At 44.0% G+C, this 21,309-nt stretch overlaps 2 protein-coding genes across 12 annotated transcripts in view; one reads left to right on the top strand and one right to left on the bottom strand.

Annotated features, from left to right (window-relative positions):
- Positions 1-8,029, bottom strand: part of CCDC191 (coiled-coil domain containing 191) — a 21,191-nt gene extending 13,162 nt beyond the window's left edge. The window contains exons 1-6 of one of the 10 annotated variants that reach the window (XM_086882919.1): positions 7,881-8,029; positions 5,696-5,837; positions 3,300-3,428; positions 2,588-2,766; positions 1,855-2,078; positions 907-1,060 (exon numbers count right to left, since the gene is read on the bottom strand). In XM_086882919.1, the coding sequence (XP_086739045.1) occupies positions 907-1,060; positions 1,855-2,078; positions 2,588-2,766; positions 3,300-3,428; positions 5,696-5,837; positions 7,881-7,949 (897 nt within the window). In that variant the 5' untranslated portion in view covers positions 7,950-8,029. Of the gene's footprint in view, positions 1-906; positions 1,061-1,854; positions 2,079-2,587; positions 2,767-3,299; positions 3,429-3,939; positions 4,075-5,695; positions 5,838-7,592 lie in introns of those variants that run through there. The other 9 variants (XM_086882920.1, XM_086882921.1, XM_023941479.2 and 6 more) reach the window with 9 other exon arrangements.
- Positions 7,925-21,309, top strand: QTRT2 (queuine tRNA-ribosyltransferase accessory subunit 2). Of its 2 annotated transcripts, none has more exons than XM_023941457.2 (8): positions 7,925-8,276; positions 9,262-9,317; positions 10,602-10,678; positions 13,315-13,524; positions 14,453-14,652; positions 17,152-17,303; positions 18,800-18,917; positions 19,980-21,309. In XM_023941457.2, the coding sequence occupies exons 1-8, from the start codon at positions 8,080-8,082 to the stop codon at positions 20,239-20,241; spliced, it is 1,272 nt and encodes a 423-aa protein (XP_023797225.2). In that variant the 5' UTR covers positions 7,925-8,079; the 3' UTR covers positions 20,242-21,309. The 2 variants fall into 2 exon arrangements, with proteins under 2 accessions (XP_023797225.2, XP_023797233.2); XM_023941465.2 differs by having other exon boundaries at positions 7,981-8,325.

Here is a 21,309-nt window from a genome sequence, read left to right as displayed (position 1 = left end):
AGCATTCATGTGAATAATTTGTGTCCTTTAGAGACATTCTTCTGCTGAAAAAAGCCTTAGATGTAGATATATAGATACCAATGATGATGACTGGTCTATTAATTAAAAACATTGTGATGATGGCATTCATACCTGCACTCAGGTATACCTGAACTTTATCTCTTGCTGAGACTGCCCATATAAAATTATTCAGTACTAAAAAAATCACTCTTTAGTTGTATTTGATACACATTTAACCCAGACCTGACCATAGTACCTGAATAATGAAGGTGAGACAAAGATTCCTATTAGGAATTATTAAAGTTTGTTTGCCTTGAAAGAGCTGTTGCAGTAATACAAAATATCCTACTGCACCCAGTGGAAGGGGATCCTTGAGGAACCTGTTACTGTGGATGTGCTGGCATGCATCAACTCTCAGAGCCACAGTTCAGTATTCATCCCAGGCTGCAGTATTCCTCTTTCCTCTCCCTGTTCCTGAACTAGAGTCTTCAAGGCAATCTTTAAAATTGCCACACACACAGTAAGGGTTTCTCAGGCCATTTTTCTGCCACTTTCGCCTTTTATTTCCTTCCTTGAGAGAAAACAAGCTCACTCCACTTCCTCCTCTGTACATCTCCTTATTTCTTATGGTCTCATGTGTCTTGAGAGCCATGTCTTTTCCACAACTCTGTGTGAAATGTCCCACTGAATACACTTGAGGCTCAGGCCTAGTGGGGTTGGTACCTCAGGATTTCTTGCTCCTAGTCTTACAAGACACTTTTGGCCCTGCTTTCCTACTTTGCTGGTATCAGGATGTCTTTTAAAAAGTAAACAAATCTGCATAACCAGGACTTTTCACTTCAGGTTTGCAAATGGTAGCCAAGGGCAGGTAGCTCAGAGTCTCAGATAAAGAAAGGTGATGCTCACTCTCTGCTTACTGGTGTGAATCCAGTGCAGCAACTCCTGCGTCTTTCTCTGTTTCTCCTCTTCTTGCTCTTCTCTCTTCAGGACCAGGGTGGGTGACATAGTGGACACCTCCTGCATTGACAGCTTCTGAGTTTTTTCTTGCCTCTTCCCCTCCCTGCAAAGTGAACAAACACATAGATCTAATATCATGATGTACAATCTAATACCTTATCTTTTTGGCCAATTCTAAGAGAACCACCTCTACATCTTAGAAATTTACTGATTATTTTAAGTTTGTCTTCTTAAAAACCACCTCTGTAATTATTTGGGGTCCCAGAGACTATTAAACAGTCTGGTGCATTTCCTAAACATAGAAGGCAGAAAAAAATAGTAAATTATTTTACTAAATATTTAATTAAAGCACTTGTGTAAGAAGACTTAGCATCCCAGGGCTGCCTAAGTAAATAAATGCTATCCCTAAAAGTGGGATCTCTGTGACAATCCAAGCTCAACAGAAAAAAAAAATTATGTCTCTGCAGAATTCTCAGCCAAGAATGCTCTTTATTCTTTCATAGTAGGGAAAGTATTGCAAGTACTAGACTTTCAACACAGACTTTTTTTCTTTTATTTGTTTCTGTGTATTGGCTTTCATGTGGCATTAGATGCTAACAAAGCTGGATGTAGCCACAGACTCGATGGAGAGAATGCACAGTGGTGCAAACACACTGCTACTTTGTGATTCAATGCACATATTGTAAATGGCTGAGGGAAGGGTAACACTATTCTTAGCCCACCTTCCCACTGGTGAAAAACTCTGCCACTGGTGCTGGTAACAGAGGACTAAAAGGTTTTGGGAGAGTTCAAAGTCAATAACAGCTATTTTGTTTGGGATCACCACTGTTCTTATATTTGACAAAATGACCTTAAAAGTGGTTTTTATCTCTCCACACCCCCTACACCCTTCCTTACATTCTCCAATCTTTTGCCATGGTGTGCTTCTTCTCAGCCATTTCCTTTCTCAGCTTTACTATTTCCCTCTGGATCTCCTCCTCCTCCTTCTTAGCCTGCAGGGCCTTCTTTCTGTCCTCTTCTTGTGCTTGGAGCCTGGCCTCAGCCAGAATTGCTTTCTTCAGGGACTCTTCTTGTCTCTGAAGCTCTAAAGCCCTCTGATGCCTCATTCGGTTTTCTTTCACCTAGGCAGGAGAAAACTGGCAAAAGTCAAAGCAAACACCAAGGATTGAAGAATCTGAAGTTCACTGTACACAGCCAGAGTGGGTCATAATCCACCTTTCACATTAAGCAAGAAACCCAATCCACAGCAGGCACTGACTGGAGAGACTGTGCTCTTGACCAGCAAAACACTCCATGTGAGAGAGTGAAATTTAATCAGTATTCCTTAATGGGAGCAAACTTAGAACTGACTGCTGTGGCAGCTCTTCCTGTCAGTCTTCAGAAAAAGGCAGAAAACCTGAACACTTTTGGTGAAAGCTGACTGTGCAAGCTACTGCTGAATGGTTGATGTGCACATGGAAATGCAGTAAAGTTTCAGCTGAACTGTGGAAGAGTATCTTTGGGTAGTTAGTTCCAAGCCAGAGATTATTGCAGGCTCTGAGAGAATACTGGGGAGCTATCACTGAGCATTTACTCTAATCCTATAATCCTCCACCTTATTCCTTTTAACTGAGCTGCCTTGCCTGCTTACCTGCTTGTGTCTGAGCTCCATGATTATTCGTGGATCTGCAAGTCTTTTTTTTTCCTTGATCTCTTCAAGTCTAAGGTGTTTTGCTATCCCACAGTTCACAGCTTCACTCTGTAAAAGATGCTGGAGGTATTTCTGGACAGAGGAACTTTCCATTTCACATTCCAGATAGCTGCACAAGTCTGAAATGAGAAATTCAGATTATCTCAGGCTAGCCTGAAATGAATAAACCTTTCTGTCTCAGATCACAAAGCCTAATGTAATTAAAGGGATCACTTCCCCACACTCTGAATGCATTTCTGATGAATGCTGACACACTGACTGCACTCCATTTATCCCCACAGCCTTAATCAGTCTTCCATTGAACGCTAGAGCAGTAACAATGTTTCATCCATTTTTTACTGTCTTGCCTCTAAGCATCTCAACTGGCCATATAAACTTGACAGGCCTCAAAAATACCTGTTCACAAAAGAAAAAAAAATCTCTTTTACAAAGGAGACATTGAATGTTTACCAGGTGCATTTATGCAGCCATCCAGCAAGATGCTGTAAGATCAGGGGGACAAAAATCATCACATTTCATCTTGTTTCTACTGAGTCCACTGCCCAGCCTTAAAACAACTGTTACCTTTCAGTCTGACAAACCATAAAGCCTAGCCTCCTTCCCCAGCACAGTCTCAGAGAGGAAACCAGGACCTGCTTTGCAGTGCTCTCACCATCAAAGTGCTCATACTTTGGAGGAGCTGCAGAAGGCTCTTCCTGAAGGACAGAGTCAACTTCCTCTTCTCCATCGCTCAGCTCCAGTTGCAGTTGGGACTTCATCCAGTTATTGAGCAGCTCCTGGGCTACCATGAAGAAAGAGGCTGATGACTTCACTTGCTTAAAAAAAATATGGCTAAGTGTAAACTAGCAGTATTGTACATATGTATATGGGATATATGGGATAGTTATATCACGTGCCAGGAATGACTGAAACCTGATCTGCAACAGAAGATGGAATAAAGCTAATAGCAAACTTTTTCCCTGTCATGTATATCAGAAATTAATTCTTCTCCACCTCATTTTCACTATGATTCTGCAGGAATTTAGATCACTTGTAATTATCTTCTAGCATTTATCAAGGAGATGGAATTCACATGAGGTAATTAATAATTTAGATAGCTTTTATATGTTTTAATACTGTGCTTGCAGACACTTAGATGGTTTCCATATGTGTGGCCAAGGCTGTCATATGCTAAATTCAAAAGAGCCACTCTTTGGACAAACTTTTGCTTTATGTGTAGAGGTTAACCCTTTCAAGTACCACAGAAACAACTGGTGAGTCTAATTACAAATCTGTCAGGTGGCAAACTTCACCTGGGACTCAGGGTTAAGACTGCAGCTACAGGAATGCACCCATGATGGATGTAGTACTCCTCAGTGAGCACAAATGCCAAAAAGTGAACAACTGGGTATGAAGTCCTTCAATGGACTGTTTGCATCTCCATTCGTCTGTGGAAAAATGAAAAAATTCCTTTTTCAGAGTTTCTTCTCAAAAGCAAGGTCAGCTCATGTGTTCTGGGTGCTGCATGGGTGGCCAAGCAGTTCCTGATGCAGGACACAGGGCTGTAAACCGCAAGGCATCGGGAGCAGCCCCATGAGAAACAGAGCCATCCTCAGCCATCCGTACGGTGAGGACACACAAAGAACCGGGATCCCAGCAGCCACTCCAGTGGGAGTCATTACACAGTGTAGGACACACAGTCAATGGACAGGAACAAGCAGCTGCTCCTAGTATCTACTCCTAACACAAAGTGAAGATGCTCCCTGGTATTTCTAAGGCAATAAAGCCTTTTTCAAACTGTCGTTCAAAACTGTTTTTTGAAGAAAAAATAAATCTAATGTTCGTTGTCCTTCAGATCACTTTTATACACTTTCATAATCTCTCCAGCCAGATCAGGAAAAGGGAAATATATCTGATAACAGAAAGAAGAGTGGAAAACAACCTGCCCCTTGGGGAAGGGTTACTTTTTTGACTGGGATTTGTGCTCTTCTCGTAACTAGAGTAAAAATCTTCTGCCACTTCTCTTATTGGTACGTTTCTTTACAAAATGGGCTTTGTGTAGTTACTATCATTAAGTATTGTAATAATGGATTCCAGGTGAAAGAATTTCAGTTGAGCTAGGAACAATTCTGAGGGATTGGTAGCTATAAAAAGGAAAATCCTAGCAGAGAAGGTGGCAGCAAACAAAAATAATAAAGAAACATGAGGAAAGCAAGCAACCTTTCCACCAAAGGAAAAGACAAAGGTTTTCACCACAGCAAAGCCAGCTCCTTTGGAGCCATTAGCTGTATAATGCATTCAGACAGTGCACTGTAAGCAGGTGAGTGTATTCCATGCTGTTAGTTGAACCCTTGATGATTACAAGTGAAAAAGCTGACTTCCTGGTTTGAAGAGGATGCTCTTAAGATGTGTCATCATCTTGTTCATCATTTAATTGATTCTTAAAAGAATGGTTAACTCAGTTTTTAAAATCCTCTCTTCTATCAGCTTTTTACACTGCAGATGTATTTCTAGCACTGATAGGTGATAATTTCCCGCCTTTTTGTTTTTTAAATCTACCACAGCTTTACTTTCAAACCTCAGCAAGCACCTTTGGCTGCAGGCTTTACAAAAGAAATACTTTGTTAGGTAATTAGCAAGGAAAATTTGCATAGGAATCAAAACAAAACCACATTGTTATTCATAGATGTGAAATTTACATGGAACAACTCAATTTCCACAGCTAATCTGCTATCAGAAATATGTCAGGTAATTTCACCTGCTTTCCTGTAGCGCACTAACTTGGTTTTGACCACACAGTTTACCTTCGAGGGCAGTTCTTATCCTTGTCTTGACCAGGTATATCTCCAGAAGACAGAGATTTTATCCTTCTCTCAGGTATGCCATTTAAGATCTGCCTTGAACTCCAGCAATTGATCCTTTTTATGCCTTTCTCCATTAGATGAAAGATATTATAAGCTGTTTCTTGTGAACTCAAGCTTTACAAGAGCCTGTTCAGCTCAGAGCCACAAAGCTGGATCAAGAACAGTTCATTTTAGGCATCTTGTGGCAAGCAGATTTTTACCTCACCTTCCTCACGGGCCTCACGATGAACTTGCAGCCGTTCTGCAGTTTCCAAACTTGTCACAGGACCCCAAGGCCTCTGTGGACACCTTGACATTTGAAGGGAATAATCTTCAGAGACAGCATACTCAGAGGCTTGGTACACTCCCTTAAAGAAAGGAAAACATTTCTAAGGATATTCATTTTTACACTTCCTATATCCACATTTCTCCTCCAGAGAGCAAACATCAGTGGGAATGTAACACAAAACAGCATGGCTGTTATAAGAAATACATTTATTTTGAAATGCATTTGTACAACTGCTTGATTGCATAAACTGGACTTAGAAGTCATTAGGCAATAAACACTCATTCAGCAATTAGTGCCAAACACAGAGACTAGACAACACAGAGAATGGAAACACCCAGCCCCTGGGGGCTGGATGGAGACTTGCTGAGCTAGTGCCCAGCGACCAGCAACTATGAAATTTGATGTCAGCTTTTTGTCATAGCCAGGCTTAGAGACTTCCTGTCCCATATTCATCTCTCTCATGTTAATGGTCCTGACATGTCACTGTGTTTTCCCAAGTAACACCTGTGCCCCAGACAGTCCAGATTTCTGAATTCTTTCCCTCTATGCTGCTGCTGCCAGAGGCCCAGGATGCGGCCTGAGGAAGCAGATACCCTTTCCTACCTGCCACAAGAAGCAGGCTGAAGGTGCGTGTATGGGTGTGCCCAAGGAAACAAAACAAAGGGAACCTCACCCTGGAATTCACTTCCTTTGATGTTAGGTGGTTGTAGGTGCAGAGCATGGTGCTTTGGGGTAAATATCTTGTATTACTTACTTAAAAAACCTGCAACACTCCTGAACAGCAAGTTTTGTGTGTTGAGTTTTATGCCTAGCAACAAAACACCTTATTCTTTATAGAGTTTGTATTGGAAGGGGCCTTTACAGATCATCTAGTCCAGCCTCCCTGCCATGAGCAGGGACAGCTTTGGTAACACCAGGCTGGGTGGGAGTGTTGCTCTACTTGAGGGCAGGAAGGCTATGCGGAGGGGTCTGGACAAGCTGGACTGATGGGCTGAGGCCAGCTGCCTGAATTTCAACAAGGCCAAGTGCCAGGTCCTGCATTTGCAGCGATACAACCCCAGGCAGCACTACAGGCTGGGAAAAGCACTACAGGCTGGAAAGCTGCCGGGCAGAAAAGAACCTGGGGGTTCTGGTTGACAGCAGCTGAACATGAGCCAGCAGTGTGCTCAGATGGCCACGAAGGTCAATGACATCCTGGCCTGTATCAGCAATAGCGTGGCCAGCAGGAGCAGGGCAGAGATTGTCCCCCTGTACTCGGCACTGCTGAGGCTGCCTTGAGTCCTGGGACCAGTTCTGGGCCCTTGAATTCAGAAAAGACATTGAGGTGTGTATTCAGAGAAGGTCAAAGCTGCTGAAGGGTCTAGAGGAGCAGCTGAGGGAACTGGGATTGTTTAATGTGGAGAAATGGAGGCTCAGGGGTGAACTTTTCACTCCCTACAACCACCTGAAAGAAGGATGTAGCTGGGTGGAGGAGAGACCAGGTAACAAGTGACAGGACAAGGGGGAATAGTTTCAAGTTTTGTTATGGGATATTTAGATTGTATATTAGAAAAAATCTCTTCACTGAAAGGGAGACCAGGCACTGACAAAGTCTGCCCAAGAAAGAAGTTGAGTCACCATTTCTGGAAGTGTTCAGACAACCTGTGGATGTAGCACCTGGGGATGTGGCTTAGTGGTGAACATGGTGGTACTGGAAAAATGGTTGGACTCGGTCATCTTAGCGGTCTTTTTGAATAATGAATCTCTGATCTTCAACCATCTCAGGCTACCCAGAGCTAACCTGACCCTGAATGTCACTGCGCAAGTTATCCCGCATTGGCCCATTGTTCCAAACCTCGGCAGGGACTAAGGAAAGCCACAGCCAGCGTTCCAACCTCCCGTGCCTCTTCCTAACCCCGAGTTTAACGACGCCAACTTCGGCGCCGTCCGCTCGAGTGCAGCGCAGACTCCCCACCCGCCGGCAAACCGCACAGCTCTGGGAAACCTCATCCCTGATCCTCATCCTGATCCTGCCGTGCCGAGTGCCCGCGATCGCAAGGCAGCGGGATCCCAGGGAAGCCCCCGGCGCCCCCCGAGCGGCTGAGGGCGGGCGGGCCGCGCTCCCCCCGCCGTGCCCCGTTACCTGCGGGAGGCGCTGCCCCGTGAGGGCCGCGCCGGGCACCGCCGCCCGCCGCCCGCCTCTCCCGGCCATGGCAACGGAAGGGCGGTGCCCGCCCGCCGGCGCCCGCTGATGACGCCCGGCGCGGAGCGGCCCCGTTCTCCGCCTTCTCCGCGTCCGCGTCCCCGTTCCCCGCGTCCCTCGGCGGCGCCGCGGGCCGAGGATGAGGCTGACGCTGCTCGGTGCGGGCGGCGGGCGGCTGGGCTCGCTGGCGGGGCTGGGCCGCGGCGGGGCCGGCGCTCTGGCGCTGCCCGGCTGCCTGCTGTACACGCGGGGCGGCGCGGCGCCGCACCTCACCCACGACACGCTGCGGGAGGTGCGCGGCGTGCCCGGCGTGGCGCACATCGCCCTGCCCGCCCTGTGAGTACCCTTCCCCGTCCGAGGGAGGTGCAGGGGCGGGGTAGGACAGGTGAGGGGAAGGGAGCTGGAGGGCTGCGTGATTTTTAGCGTTTTAGGCGAAACCCATCGTTTGGTGATCGTGGTGACTTCGCAGTCATTTTCCTGAGGTGGGCGGCAGGGCGAGGGGGCTGATTCTGCCCCTCTGCTCTACTGACACCCCACCGAGAGTGCTTCATCCAGCTCTGGAGCCCGCAACATAAGAAAGATGTGGGGTTGTAGGATCCTTTGGAGCGCCACAAAGATGCTCGGAGGGCTGGAGGATCATTCATGTAACAACACGCAGAGATATACAGGGGTGTTCAGCCTAGAAAAGAGAAGGCACCAGGAATACCTTTTACCAGCCTTCTGGTGTTATTATAGGGATTATAGGACAGATGGGGACAGATTTTTATCGGAGCCTGTTGTGGTAGGATAAGAGGTAATGGGTTTAAACTGTAAGAGCGTATCGCTTGTAATGAGGGTGGTGAAACACTGGACCAGCTTGCCCAGAGCAGTGTTAGGTACCCCATACCTGAAAACATTTAAGGTAAAACTGGAGCAGCAACTAACTCTCAAAACTAGTGAAGTTGCAACTGAAAGGAAAGATTAACATGGTAAAGCTTGTGCAGTTGTTGAATGATGTGAACACATTAGTAATGCTCTCCAAAAAGTCACAGTCTAGCTTCGTGCTCTCCATCAACTCAGTGGGCCCTGGTCAGTGCAGGTAAAAGCTTTACTTTATTGCCACAGAATTATGAGTGCCCCAGGTTGTGAGCTGTGATTCTTGACCTCTGTGACTCTGGCATTCCACATCTATCCCTGCTTCACTGCCTGACAGCTGGATGGCAAATACCAGTTCAGTGTAAAAAAACGCATAAGTATGGAAAAAAAAGCCTTAGTTATGAAACCACCAAACTCTTTAGACAGTTGTCTGCTTAGTTAATGTGTTCCTATATCTGGATTGCAGGGCAGAAATGCATGATGTTCTGGAAGAGTATAAAGAAGGAGCTGCAAAATTTATGGGTAAAGTACAAGTATTTGCTTGTATATCTAAGACATTATGCAGGTTGATCCCACTAAAGCATGTTCAGGCAGTACAGTAGGCAGAAATATGTAAGCTTTGCACATTTAGGGATTTTCTCACTCAGAGTGGTACTAGGGAAGACTTGAAATAGTATGTTGTCACTAGTATAGCCAAAAATCTTTCAATCAGGCTACAAAGTGATGATGTGTCTGTAATTTCTATAATTCACAGAAAGTGTATAATTCTATACACTTCTTTGTGTATAGAATCTAGCACATTTTGCCAGAAGAAAAACCAAAAAAAACCACGAGTTGCCAAAGCTTGTTTTATTTGTTCTAGGTTTTTAAAAAGCACATGGAAATTTGGGACATGCATTTCATTATATATAAAATAATTGTGGTTTGGCTTTCTAAAGGAAGTTTGCATCCAACTTTCAATAAACTTCACCTGTTTAGAGCAATTTACTCTTTTAAGAAAAATTGAAAAATGTATTGGTCTAGAACTTCCTGGAGGCTTTGTATGTTTCAGTGGCTGTCTCTGAAGAGAAGGCTGTCTGTCACTGAGACATACTGTCTAGCTTTCTGACATTTGAAACCTCCAGTCCGGCAGGGATGATAAATTTCTCATTTGTGTAGTTGATATGTTCTCTCACTCTCCTCCTGTTCCGTTCTGGGAGGGTGGTGAGCCACTTGAGCAAGTGGCCCAAAGAACTCGTGGGTGCCCCATCCCTAGAAATGTTCAAGGGCAGGTTGGATCGGCCTTTGAGCAACTTGGTCTTAGTGGAAGGTGTCCCTACCCATGGGGCATGATCTCTAAGGTCCCTTCCAACCCAAACCATTCCATGATTCTACTTTGTCCTTCCTTAAAAGTCCTAGGCTTGGGATTGTTGCTAGTTTGGATTGTGTCTCCAGTGTATCAGTCATCAGTTGAGTGGTCAAGTGAGTCAACTATTGGGTCTGGAGAATTTTAATAGGTGGAGTATTAATCAAGAAGAAACATAAATAAATCCCAGAGCATCTATGCAGGCTGCAGAACCAAAGGGTATTGTTTCATGGTTTCTCCTGCTGCTGCACTCTTCTCCAAGAGTAGTTAGCAAAGCTGGGGAAGAAGTCTGCCTTCTTTGGTGCTGAGAGATAGATGAACAATATTTTCTTCATCAGAATGGATGTACTTGTGTCGGGGACAATACCCTTTTCCCTTTTGCAGATCTGCAGGCCACATTTTTGCATTAACTTTGCTTTGGTTCATGAAACTCTGCTCTGGATCTGTCTCTCTGTTTTCAGGTATGCCAGATGCTGTGCTCTACTGCTCCCTTCATGACCCAGTCACTCCGTGCCCCTCTGGCTACAATAGTAACAAGGTACAGTAGCTCTAAAGACTTGAAAGGGTCCTCTTAAAGCTCCCAAAAGAAATCTGGCAGTGCTCCCTTCATCTCTGTGGGTATGCTCAGACAGCCACAAGATTAGCAAAATAAATCCTTGCACAAAGAGGATTGTCATTTATTTACATGCTCATACCTCCAACTAAATGAAGCTTGTTTATGTTCTTACTTGGTAGCATGTTCCCTGAATGGTTCCTGTGCAGTTAAGTAGCAATTCAGGTAGAAAGGAGAGCTCTGGACTACCATGCTGTTGCGGTTTGAATGACAGTAAAAGAAAATACCTGTGTTTTGGCATATTTGCTATACAAGCTTATTCTCATACCACTGATAAACAGTAAATCTGAACCCCTGTGTGTGTATTTACACACAGCCTGCTACAGGCTCACAAAGGGAAAGGACATCAGAATTTTTGCAGGAGGGTGTCTCAGCAATCCAGGAGTTTGCTGGTTCCACCACACAGGCACACACACTGCCTGTGCAATCCACACACTGCCTGCTGCCTGACGCAGCTCTGTGCTGGAGCTCCTGGCACCTGCTCAGATACACTCAGTCCCAAGGCCTGTTTGGGTATGGCCACAATTGGTGGAAGGTCACTGAGTGACAGAGGATAGCTCCTGCCATACAGCTGTCAGTGTATATTCCTTGCTGCTGGGATCCAGGCTGAGTCTGTCTCTCTGCAGGGAAGGGATTACTTTGTCCCACTGTTGTGCAGCTTTGAGGTGAAAGCAGCAATCTAAGCATGGGTGTTGGGAATTTGATTCAGACTTTTTTGGGTTTCTTAAATAAGCTGGTGAAGATATTTGTCACCTTGTTGTAAGGCTTTCTGCAGCTGGATCTGTGCTGACAAATACTTTTGAAAGCAATGGGACAGAAAGCTCTGTTCCAGAAAGCCTAGCACTGGCTGGATTTAAATAATCACAGGATAATGCTCAGCTCTCTAAGCTGCATGGCTGTTTTGTTTATTAAAGCAGCTTTTTTCCTCTCAAGAACAGAATGAAGGTAACTAGATGTGATAACACCCTGCCCTTTGGCTCAGACAACTCTGACTTTCCTCTGCCTGCCTTCACCAGCTGTTCTTGATGCCCTCACAATAAGAGGCAGCAGGTACTGTCTGAACAAAATGCTGCTGCAGAGCAACACACAGCTGCTATGTTTCAGTTACTCTGTAGATGCAAATTTTGCAACTCCTTTTGGAGTTGCTCTTTTTACCAGTTGGAAATTTGCAAAAAAATTTATTGCTTTGGAGACTTCTGATTTTATTCAAATTTAGCAAAATTGGCTGATAAGGCCAGAAGTAATCAGAATGATGAATAGATGGACAACAGTCACGTGGCATACTTGTGCAATCCTTTTGGGTCTTTGTGGAGACCAGACAAAAAAAAAAAAAAAATATGCTTCTGCTTGTATTTTTTGCATCTGCTGATGAAATTCAATTTGCAAATTAGTATGCATGAGGACTGCACTGCTTAATCTGTCTGTCTGGCATAGGCTAGGAGAATGTGTTTAAACCCTCAGGCCCCAAAAAGTGCCCATAACACTCCAAGCTATATACTGTTTCTGATGGCTGAAAACCCTTTCTCATTTAAAAAAAGCATGAACAGAATTGTAGATGAAAAGAGCTGACTTCCAAAGGACTTGAGCCCTTTACTTAATCTACTTGAATACCCCTTTAAAGTTTTGGAGCAGCAGTTTCACAAGCCTGATAATAATATAACCAAAGTGATGGCCAAGCTGCACTCACAGGTTAATTACAGATTCTGCAAAATAGGCTAAAATGTGAACATTTTGTGAATCTGAATGTTTAGTGAATTGAATGTTGACATCTGCTAGCCTGGAGGTGTTCAGGTAAGATAACCACTCTGTCCGTGTGCTTTTGTCTTGCTTTAAATTCTTTTGAGGGTATCACAGAATAAAAATGGAGGATTGGGTCCCATGTGTGCTGGCAGGATGGGAAAAAACAGGGAAGATTGTGTGTGAAATCTTAATGAGCATGTTGTCTCAGTTTGGATATTCAGTGCTTTCTAGAGTTGCTGGATTTGGGACTTAAAATAACATTAGGTTCTAAGAGTGAGTGCTTAACTAGTTTTGTCTTCTTCCCAGTCTGTATGGTTTATATAAACACATACATTTATGTGTATTGTATGAGCTAAGTGCTCAGAAGAGGAAGTAGTTTCTTGGGTTTGCATTTTGTACAGAAAATTAGCAACTTGTATCTGCCATTGCAGCTTTTGCTGCTTTTTATAACCTTCTGCTTACTAGACAACAAATTAGGTGGGAAGTCAAAGGTTTTTTTTTAGTGTTTTTTCCCAATTCTGCCACTAATTTGTGTGATGAGAGGCCAGCAGTTCTATGTCAGATTTTTAAACGAGGCGAAGTCAGTGTTGAGTGGAATGGTTTCACCAAAGAGTATCTTAGAAATTCCAGTTCAGTCATTTATCTCCTTTCATTCATTGTGCCAAGTGCAGCTGATTATTTGAGCCCTGCTCCAGGGGAACTTATCTAATGAGCTATCATTCCAGTATCTGGTGTTTCACCAGAGCAATTCCTTCTCTCCTTTCACCCTTAAAATCTGCTGTCCTTTGCAACTGCTGTTCATCCCTGTTCTTCCTGTACAGGCGGTCTCCCTGTGGGGAAGCTCAGGGCGCATGGAACTGACAGCTTCCAAGTTCATGGACATCCAGCGGGCCATCCAGCCAGACTGGTTCCAGTGCATCTCTGATGGAGACACCATTTCTGGGGAAGCTGGCAGAAAAAGAGCCAAGAAGTCCGTGGATAGGTCTCTTTCCTTCTTGGATATATGCCTTCAACTGCAAGAAAAATCACCGGTAAGGTCCCCAAGATACTGAGGGAGTATCACTGCATGTGTTTCTTGGTCTGTGCTGCATCCTGGAGCAGCCCCAGGATGGGATTTAGTAGGGAATTGTGTCACATTTGTGTATCAGAGAATGCTCAGCTTACAGTTCAGAGTTAGGTATAACCAGTAGCACAATGAATTTTCCTTCCTTCTTTTAGTAAATTGTCTCCTGCACCAGGATCACCCCTCATCTCTACTAGTTGAAGAGAGCTACATTTTAGGATTTTTCGTTCTGCTTTTGCGTTGTGATGCGTTTCTTTCACTTACCTTGTTATTGGATGTATGGGCAAAGTGGGATCTTCTTACTCAAATTGAGAAAACCCATCTTTTTGCTCTGAAGTCCTCTTAGTTCCAAGTGAGGGAGGATTTGATAGAATTAGTCAGTGCTATTCTTTATTTCTTCCAGCAGCTTTGAAACTTCCTTTTAATGAAAGGAGACATACTATCTGAGTCTGCTCTAGGAGGGAAAACAGGTGACAGGAGTTGGTGTTTGTATCTCCTGAAGGGGAATTCCCTGTGACATCTGGTGTCTGACCAGACAGGATACTGGTACCTGCTTTGTATTTTGCACCAACACATCTATTGTTGAGACCCCATCCATAAAAAGTCATGTACAGCGATTCTGTGTGGTTATTGCCTTCTGTAGGGAGGTGGGAAGAGTGGCATCAAAATTCTCACTGAGTTAGTGTCAAGGCAAGGAGCAGAATCTTGTCTCTGCTAGTCCCATTTCTTACAGTGTTGTGTGGGGAATAGTCTTACATGAGATGAAACCCCATGGTTCTGCCAAATTTCTGAGAATGTGGGGCTTAAGTAGCAGACATCTGAAGCCTCGGCTGTAAGATGTCTTTCATGTCTTTGGCAGAGCATGCTCTAACACTTGCAGCTTTCTCCTGGGGCAGGAACTACAAGGAAGTGTAATGTTTGGGGCAATTGAAGGTGGAGATGTCTTGGAAGAGAGGCTCAGATCAGCCAGGGAGACTGCCAAGCGGCCTGTCGGTGGCTTTCTGCTCGATGGCTTCCAGGGAAGTGCCATGGCCAAGGAAACCAAGTTGAAACTGATAGCTTCTGTCACAGCAGAGCTGCCAGAGGATAAACCAAGGTAAGTTGTGTGGGCAACACCCCAAGAAATCCATCTGTCCTATTATGAGGAGCATCTACAGGCTGTTGTGCAGTTTCCCTGTAGGAATAATCGCTGTATTGCACAGCTCTGTGTGTGCCAGGCTGCATAAATTTTACCATTGTCAGACTGCAGTCTTCAACACTTGTTTCAGTTTTTGGCTGCAACTGGCACCAGGCTTTGCTCATACTGTGGGTTTGAGGAAGAGTTACAGGTAGGATATTCAGGGTTACTTGCATTTGGTCTTGGAGGCCATGGCTTACTTGAAGTTCAGCTCAAAAAAAAACATTGTTATCAAGATATTTAGCAGGGATTTCTCCCCAGTAAAACTGTCATGTTTCCAGTTCTCTCTGGCCTGAACTGACAGATGGCAGAGAGGGGTGCTGGCAGAATCAATCAGTGCTTCCTACACGACCTTAGTAGCCAGCTCTGTCCTAGTACCTGAGGTACCGAGCCTGTGCACTACTCGGGGTTTTGGTGTAGGCTAGCCCAGAACATCAGTATTCTCTTCTTGGACAGTGTGGGACTTCTTGCATATCTGAGTTGTGCCCATCAGACCCATGCCGAGGACTGGACAGGAGTGGCAGCTTTCTTGATCCTTATAACTGACTAGCAGTAACTAAAGACTTCTTGAAAATGTGTGCTAATACTTGCTAATGGTTCCCAAGTATAGAGGGTTTTTTTATTGGCTTGAGCTTGCTGGATTGCTCTTACCAGAGCAACTGCTACAGAAATAATATGGTTGCTTTTTTCATCATTTCCTGAAGAGAATGACTGAGGCCCCATTGTGTTCCTGCTTCCCTTTGCTAACGGAGCATTGCTCTGACATAATGGTGTTTAAAAGGAAATTAAACGCAAGAGCACTGTGTCTGGTATTGCAGCTTTTTCTTGCTTAGTGGTGCCTGGGGTTTGAATTTTCCTGACAATTAGGAGGCTTGCTGTGTTGTTGCTATCCTGTCTGGTTGAGCTACTTAAAAGATCCCCTGGGAGCATTAGAGTCCAATCTGCTCAGCTAACCTCAGTGGCTACCAGTGCATCTGCCTCATCTATCAAATAGTTTGCTTGTCTTGTTAAGACAAGTGTTTCTGAACTCTTGGTAGGAAGAGAGCTGGTTAGCCCCTGGGGGTCTTGGAAGTACCTCAAGTGAATTTCAGACAGTCCTTGCTCCTGAATCACCCTTGCCATTCTGGCTGGAGAAGCTGTTTACCAGCTCTGTTCTAACCCAGCATGAAATTCTCTAGAAGAAAAACACTTTCTGTGCTTCGCTCAAGAAGTGGCTGCTTTTTGTGTGATGGTAAAATGATCTTATGAATGTACTCTTTATGAAGAGTCCTTTCATGTACCTAAAGGGGCTGAAGTCTCTTGATAAAATTAGTTTTCCTTTCCAATAGTATAGGAACCCTTGCAAGAGCAAATGTTTGTCCTTACCTTGCAGAGATGAGTTTCAGCAAAGCTTTGATCATATATGCAGAGCTACTGTTTTGACTTTTGCATATAATTTTCTCCCTGTCATGGGAACCTGAAACATAAAACACTCATGCTGTAAAGTTCTCCTATCCTTATTCTGTGCTCATCAATTTAATTGGAGTACTTAGAAAAGTGACTAAAAATGGCACCTTGTGACTTCATTTATCAGCCCCTGTGTATTTTCCTAATTATCTGTTTAGCTCATTGCCCTACATTAACTTCTACTGCTTTCAGCCCAGCCATGCACCTGCAGGAGAGCAGGCACTGCTGTACTCTCTTACTCTTCACCCACCCTTGGTGAAGCTGCCAACTAAATTTGGCTGCCAGCAGGATCTCTATTACCATTGATGGCAATCCAGCCAGGCTCTTCCTGGCTCTTAATGCCATGTCTCAGGAGATGTTACAGCCCACGTTTTTGGGTAAATCATTTGAGCAGGTAGAGTGTAAAGAGAAGGGAAAACTGAAGCAAGGAGGTTTTCTCTTTCTAGTGACAGTTTTCATTAGTGCATTCTCCCCCAGGCAGTTTTCCAGGTGCAATAGGATGTGTCTGTCACCTGAAGGACTTGTATCTTTGACCAGGTATCTCCTGCTCTCTAGACCTTCTTCTAAACAGCTAACAAACAAAAGGGTCCATGTGTCTGGTAGTTCACTGGGGCACAAACATGGTTAAGGAAAATACCTGTTCTGTGGCACAGATGTTATGAATCTTGTTGTATTTACATGTATGTGAAAGAAATCACTTACAAATCACTTCAAACACAATGAACAGAATGGGGTTTTTCCACAGTAAATGAGGGGTTATTGCTGTCTTCCAAAGGGCACATAATGAAAAGCCTGTTATGTACTGGGTAGGTTGGAGGTGGGGAAGTGGAAGCACAGGGAGTTCTGAGTGATGACTCTTAGCAGTTGCAGAGATAAGCTACATGTGCTTGGACCTGGAGGTCCTTTCCTTCAGGCACCTGCTTGCTTCTACTCAGAATATTGTAGATTCATCTTCCTGTGTGTCTCCTACAGAATCATTCATGGTGTAGGCAAACCAGATGAGGTGCTTGAGTGCATTGAAAGAGGAGTGGACATTTTTGAGAGCTTCTTTCCCTTCCAAGTGACGGAGCGAGGCTGTGCCTTGGTGTTCAGTTACGACTGCCACCCAGATCCTGAAGCAACAGGTACACTTCTTGGTGGTTGTTACAGTTTTTACATTTTATATTGTGGTAAGCATAATTCATAGTTGGGAGGAATCTGTATCTGAGGGCTTTGTTCCTGAAATAAGTAAGTGCAGTGACCACTGGAAAAGCTGGGATTCCACTACCACGTGTGGTTGAAGGTGGGGTGCTTTGGTGTGAAATCTGTTGAGTAAAACTTGAGGCCTCTGAATGTCTCATTAACCAAAATGTGATGATTAAACATTTCTTAAACACATCTTGAATAGAGGGGTTTTAGTTTAAAACAATTGGCAAGTTTTCTGTTACCATTAGCACTAAAGGCTGGACCTATTAAGCTATCTCTAGAATTAAATTAATATGTGTCTGTTGTAGTAATATGTTTTTGAAGTTCTTTTTCTGGCTGTCAGAAATTTCCCATTTATTTGGGCAGTTTTCCTCTCTATCCTTGCATGCATAGGTTTATATCAAAACCAAAATGCTCTGTTCATAACTGATTACACTGTGAGATGGGAATGTGTATCACCCATTAAAGCACCTATCAAATGTCTTTCAAGCAGCTGTTTTGTTTCGGCCTATTAAATGTTTTTAATACAGGGGAACATCTTACATTTTTTTCTCTTGGGTAGAACCGAGTGGCTTTTCATGCCTAGATAATTCAGAGCCAGCTGAATGGAACAGAACATCTTGTTTCTTTGTGCTTGCTGCTATTTTTTTAACCCTTTTCTTTGTTTGTTGTTCCTTATCTTGTCTTATTTTATTCTTAAATTATAAGGCTTTAATAAGGGTAATGGCAGTGGTTTTGTCCTGTGTCTGTTTTAAACACAGTAGGCATGGATGATGCAAACAGTAATATTGGTATTTCCAGATACATCTCCTTCTCCTGAAGAACAAACTTAAAAATGCAAACCTATAAAATCATGGGATGGTTCTTTATTTTTTCAGATAGATGCTGAAAAGGCAGGTGTGGAACCTACCTCTTATGAATTAGTGCTACCAGCCTATTTTGATTCCAGGGTTTGTTTTTTTTTTTAAAAAAAAAACAAGAGGCATCTAAATCCCTGAGTGATCACAGCATGGAAGGCAGAATGACTGAATGCAGATGAGTTGTCTGTCTACTCTAACAAAATCTCAATAAAATCCATTTGTTCAGGTGATTGCTTTCTATTCAGCATGCAGTTCAGACAAAATACTTTTGACAATTTATAAAGAGTTCAGCTCAGTAGAGCAGCAAAAAGTTATACTGTTGTTTCAGCTCTTACTTTTGATTAGTTTTAGTTTATTAGTTTCACTTGTCTCTTGCTGTTTTGATCATCTAAAAGTGTATTTGTGTTAACTATCCTACAGCAATTAAAGTAAAATATCTGCTTTCTAGAAGAAAGAGGCGGAAACTTGCGGCAGGAATTTTCAGTTGGCAAGAAAGTAGCAGAAATATCTACTCTAATACCCTTGCTCTGCCCTTGCCCTCTGTTCTAAGGCTGTTGTCTTTTTAATTTAATCAGTTTTAACACAAAATGGGACCCAGGACCTGGAGAAGAATGGTGCTCAAGAAGACCAGGAGGATGTCTCCAAAGCTGACCCAGAAATGACACCATTTGAGATATCTCTGAAGGATAAAAAGTATGTGAATTTGTGAGGAGGGTACCTGCAGCTTTATGACTAAATATGATGCTTTGTCCTCTGTATTTATTTGCAGCTGGTCAGCAGCTGGATGAGAGACTTCATAAAACATGAAGCTGTTGAAGAGAGTACTTCTGGACACTGAGTGTAGAGTGTTGGACAAGCATTCTAGCTTGTTACCAGACAACAGCCTATCTCTGAAAGCGCTGTCCTTTGCCTGACCTAGAACCAGGGGTTTTCTGATCATTTATCCAGCAAACGTTCTCTGGTCATAATTATGTCTCAGCTGAAAGACCATAGGTTCACAGAGGTGGTCTGGGAATCACTTTGGTCTTCCACATCTAACTTTGGTCATCTTGAGATACTAGATTTTATTTAAACTGTGGAGACCCTCTACTCTCTTGACTCAGTTTGGGCAGCTGCAGAGCAGTTCTGCCATTTCTGGACACTTCACAAAAACTTTGGCCAATGTTACGACTTGTCCTTCCTTCTTTTTGTTACAGGTACTTCCAGGCTGTCTTGAGTAGACAATTGTGTTGCTTTGCTCTCTCAGTGAAATGGTGCATCTCACAGTAGAGCAGAATACTGTTTTGTGAATAGGGGGATTAGTAAATCTGTGGTTTTGGTGACTTTCTCCTTTATAAACCTTGTGACAGCTGTCTTGCACTGCAGCTTTCCTGCCAGGGAAGACACAGAGGAGGCCTCTCTCTGCTGTTAGCTCTGATGTAGTCAGAGTTATTCTGATTTAAATGTATAGCCTCTTGGCTCTGAAGTGAGTTCTAGCATGAGGAGGCCTGGGGCTTTCAGTAGCCGCGGTCCCACACCATGGCAGGGTGTGGGAGCTACATGATCTTTAAGGTCCCTTCCAACCCAAACCATCTCTGATACCTGTAGTCCTTTGTGCCAGTGGTGCTGGTCTGAGTTGTCAGCAAATCTGGATTAAGGACCTCAGGGCTTTAAGGCTCAGGTCCCTGAAAAAGGCCAGGTGGTTACAGGGGTACTTTTTATTGCTTGGATGGGTCTTCTTAGCTCTGATGTTACCCAATATTGCTTCTTCCTTAGATACCACGATGATTTTGGCCCTTTGCTGGAAGGATGCAGCTGTTACTGCTGTCAGAGGCACACTCGTGCCTACGTCCATCACCTCCTGGTGACCAACGAGCTGCTGGCCGGTGTCCTGCTCATGATGCACAACTTCCAGCACTACTTTGGTTTCTTCAGTGCCATTCAGGATGCCTTAAGGGACAGCAGACTGGATCAACTCAAGGAGCTTGTCTTCAGGCAGGCGCAGCAAGGCCCAGCAAATGCGACGCTGAGTCAGTGAGCTCAGAGAGGACAGAGGAGGTTGCAGGGTGCATCCTCATCCAGTGGGACTGTATCACCTGGACCTGTCACCAGTAAAATGCCTTTTTTCCTTTCTGGAGGGACCTGAAGGAGACATTTGAAGATCTCACTTCCTGGTGGGGAAGGATAATCTTGTTCAAACATCTCTTTTGGTTAACTGGCATGGTGCATTCTTGGTGGATGGAAGAGCCTGGACAGTTCACCAGTAAGACCAGTATGGTTAAGTTTGTTTTCAGATACTCACTCTTGGTTTCCCATGTGCAAGGACAGGGTAATTGAACTTGGGATTGAAGATAAAGCAGGGCATATACTTAAAATTATCCATCTACCTGGAGACTCAGCGGCTGCTTGGGGCTCTTGTTCCATACCCGACAGTAATTATTGTTTTAGCAAAACCTAGTGGTGTCCTAGTCTCTCATCATGTGTCTCCTTGGTGAGAAATCCCACCTCAGTCTAACACACTGTCCTTGTAGCCATTGCCACCATCTGTGTCCTTGGAAAGAACTGTCTGGAAGTGCTGCTGTGTCCAGTGGCACAAGGGACTGTGTGAACTCCTCTCTCAGGCCAGCTGCAGTGCAGAATGTTCTCTGGGCCTGGAAGAAGTCTGCCACCTCAGCCTGGCCTTGAACACCCCTACTTCATGAGTCCCATTCAGTGGTATTTAGAGCCAGAGAGGAAAGAAAGTGTTTAATCCATGTCCTGCTGTAGAGGTTTGATTTTTTTTTTTTAAACTCTTTTTCCAGATTTAACTCCTGTGTTAGCACATGGGTGACAATGTCTGTACCATTCTTTCTGGCCACCCTAGCACTGGTCACAGAGCAGGGTACACAAATGTCACTGTAAGATGGAGCTGTGGAAGGGAAGTGTCATAGGAAGGGACTTTTAGAAAACATTCTGGTGGGTCCTTGTTTTAAAATGACTTGCTTACATCACATTCCTCTTACTCAGATGGTTTTGTTGTTTTTTTTTTACTGCCCCTTACTGTGGAATCATGGATGTAATCATTTTATATTACAAAGCAGCAATAAAAGAAATTTATTATTTGTTA

This window comes from Cyanistes caeruleus, chromosome 3 (assembly GCF_971803275.1).
Source record: "Cyanistes caeruleus chromosome 3, bCyaCae1.hap1.1, whole genome shotgun sequence".
NCBI lineage: Eukaryota > Metazoa > Chordata > Aves > Passeriformes > Paridae > Cyanistes > Cyanistes caeruleus.
The sequence above is the reverse complement of the archived record's forward strand: the minus strand, read 5'-3'. Positions and strand labels throughout refer to the sequence as shown.

Excerpts from the sequence above, each read along its gene's own strand:
- QTRT2 (XM_023941457.2), top strand. The coding sequence starts at position 8,080 with ATGAGGCTGACGCTGCTCGGTGCGGGCGGCGGGCGGCTGGGCTCGCTG. Across the intron at positions 9,318-10,601 it reads AGGAGCTGCAAAATTTATGG|GTATGCCAGATGCTGTGCTC; the intron begins GTAAAGTACAAG and ends CTCTGTTTTCAG. Across the intron at positions 13,525-14,452 it reads AACTGCAAGAAAAATCACCG|GAACTACAAGGAAGTGTAAT; the intron begins GTAAGGTCCCCA and ends CTCCTGGGGCAG.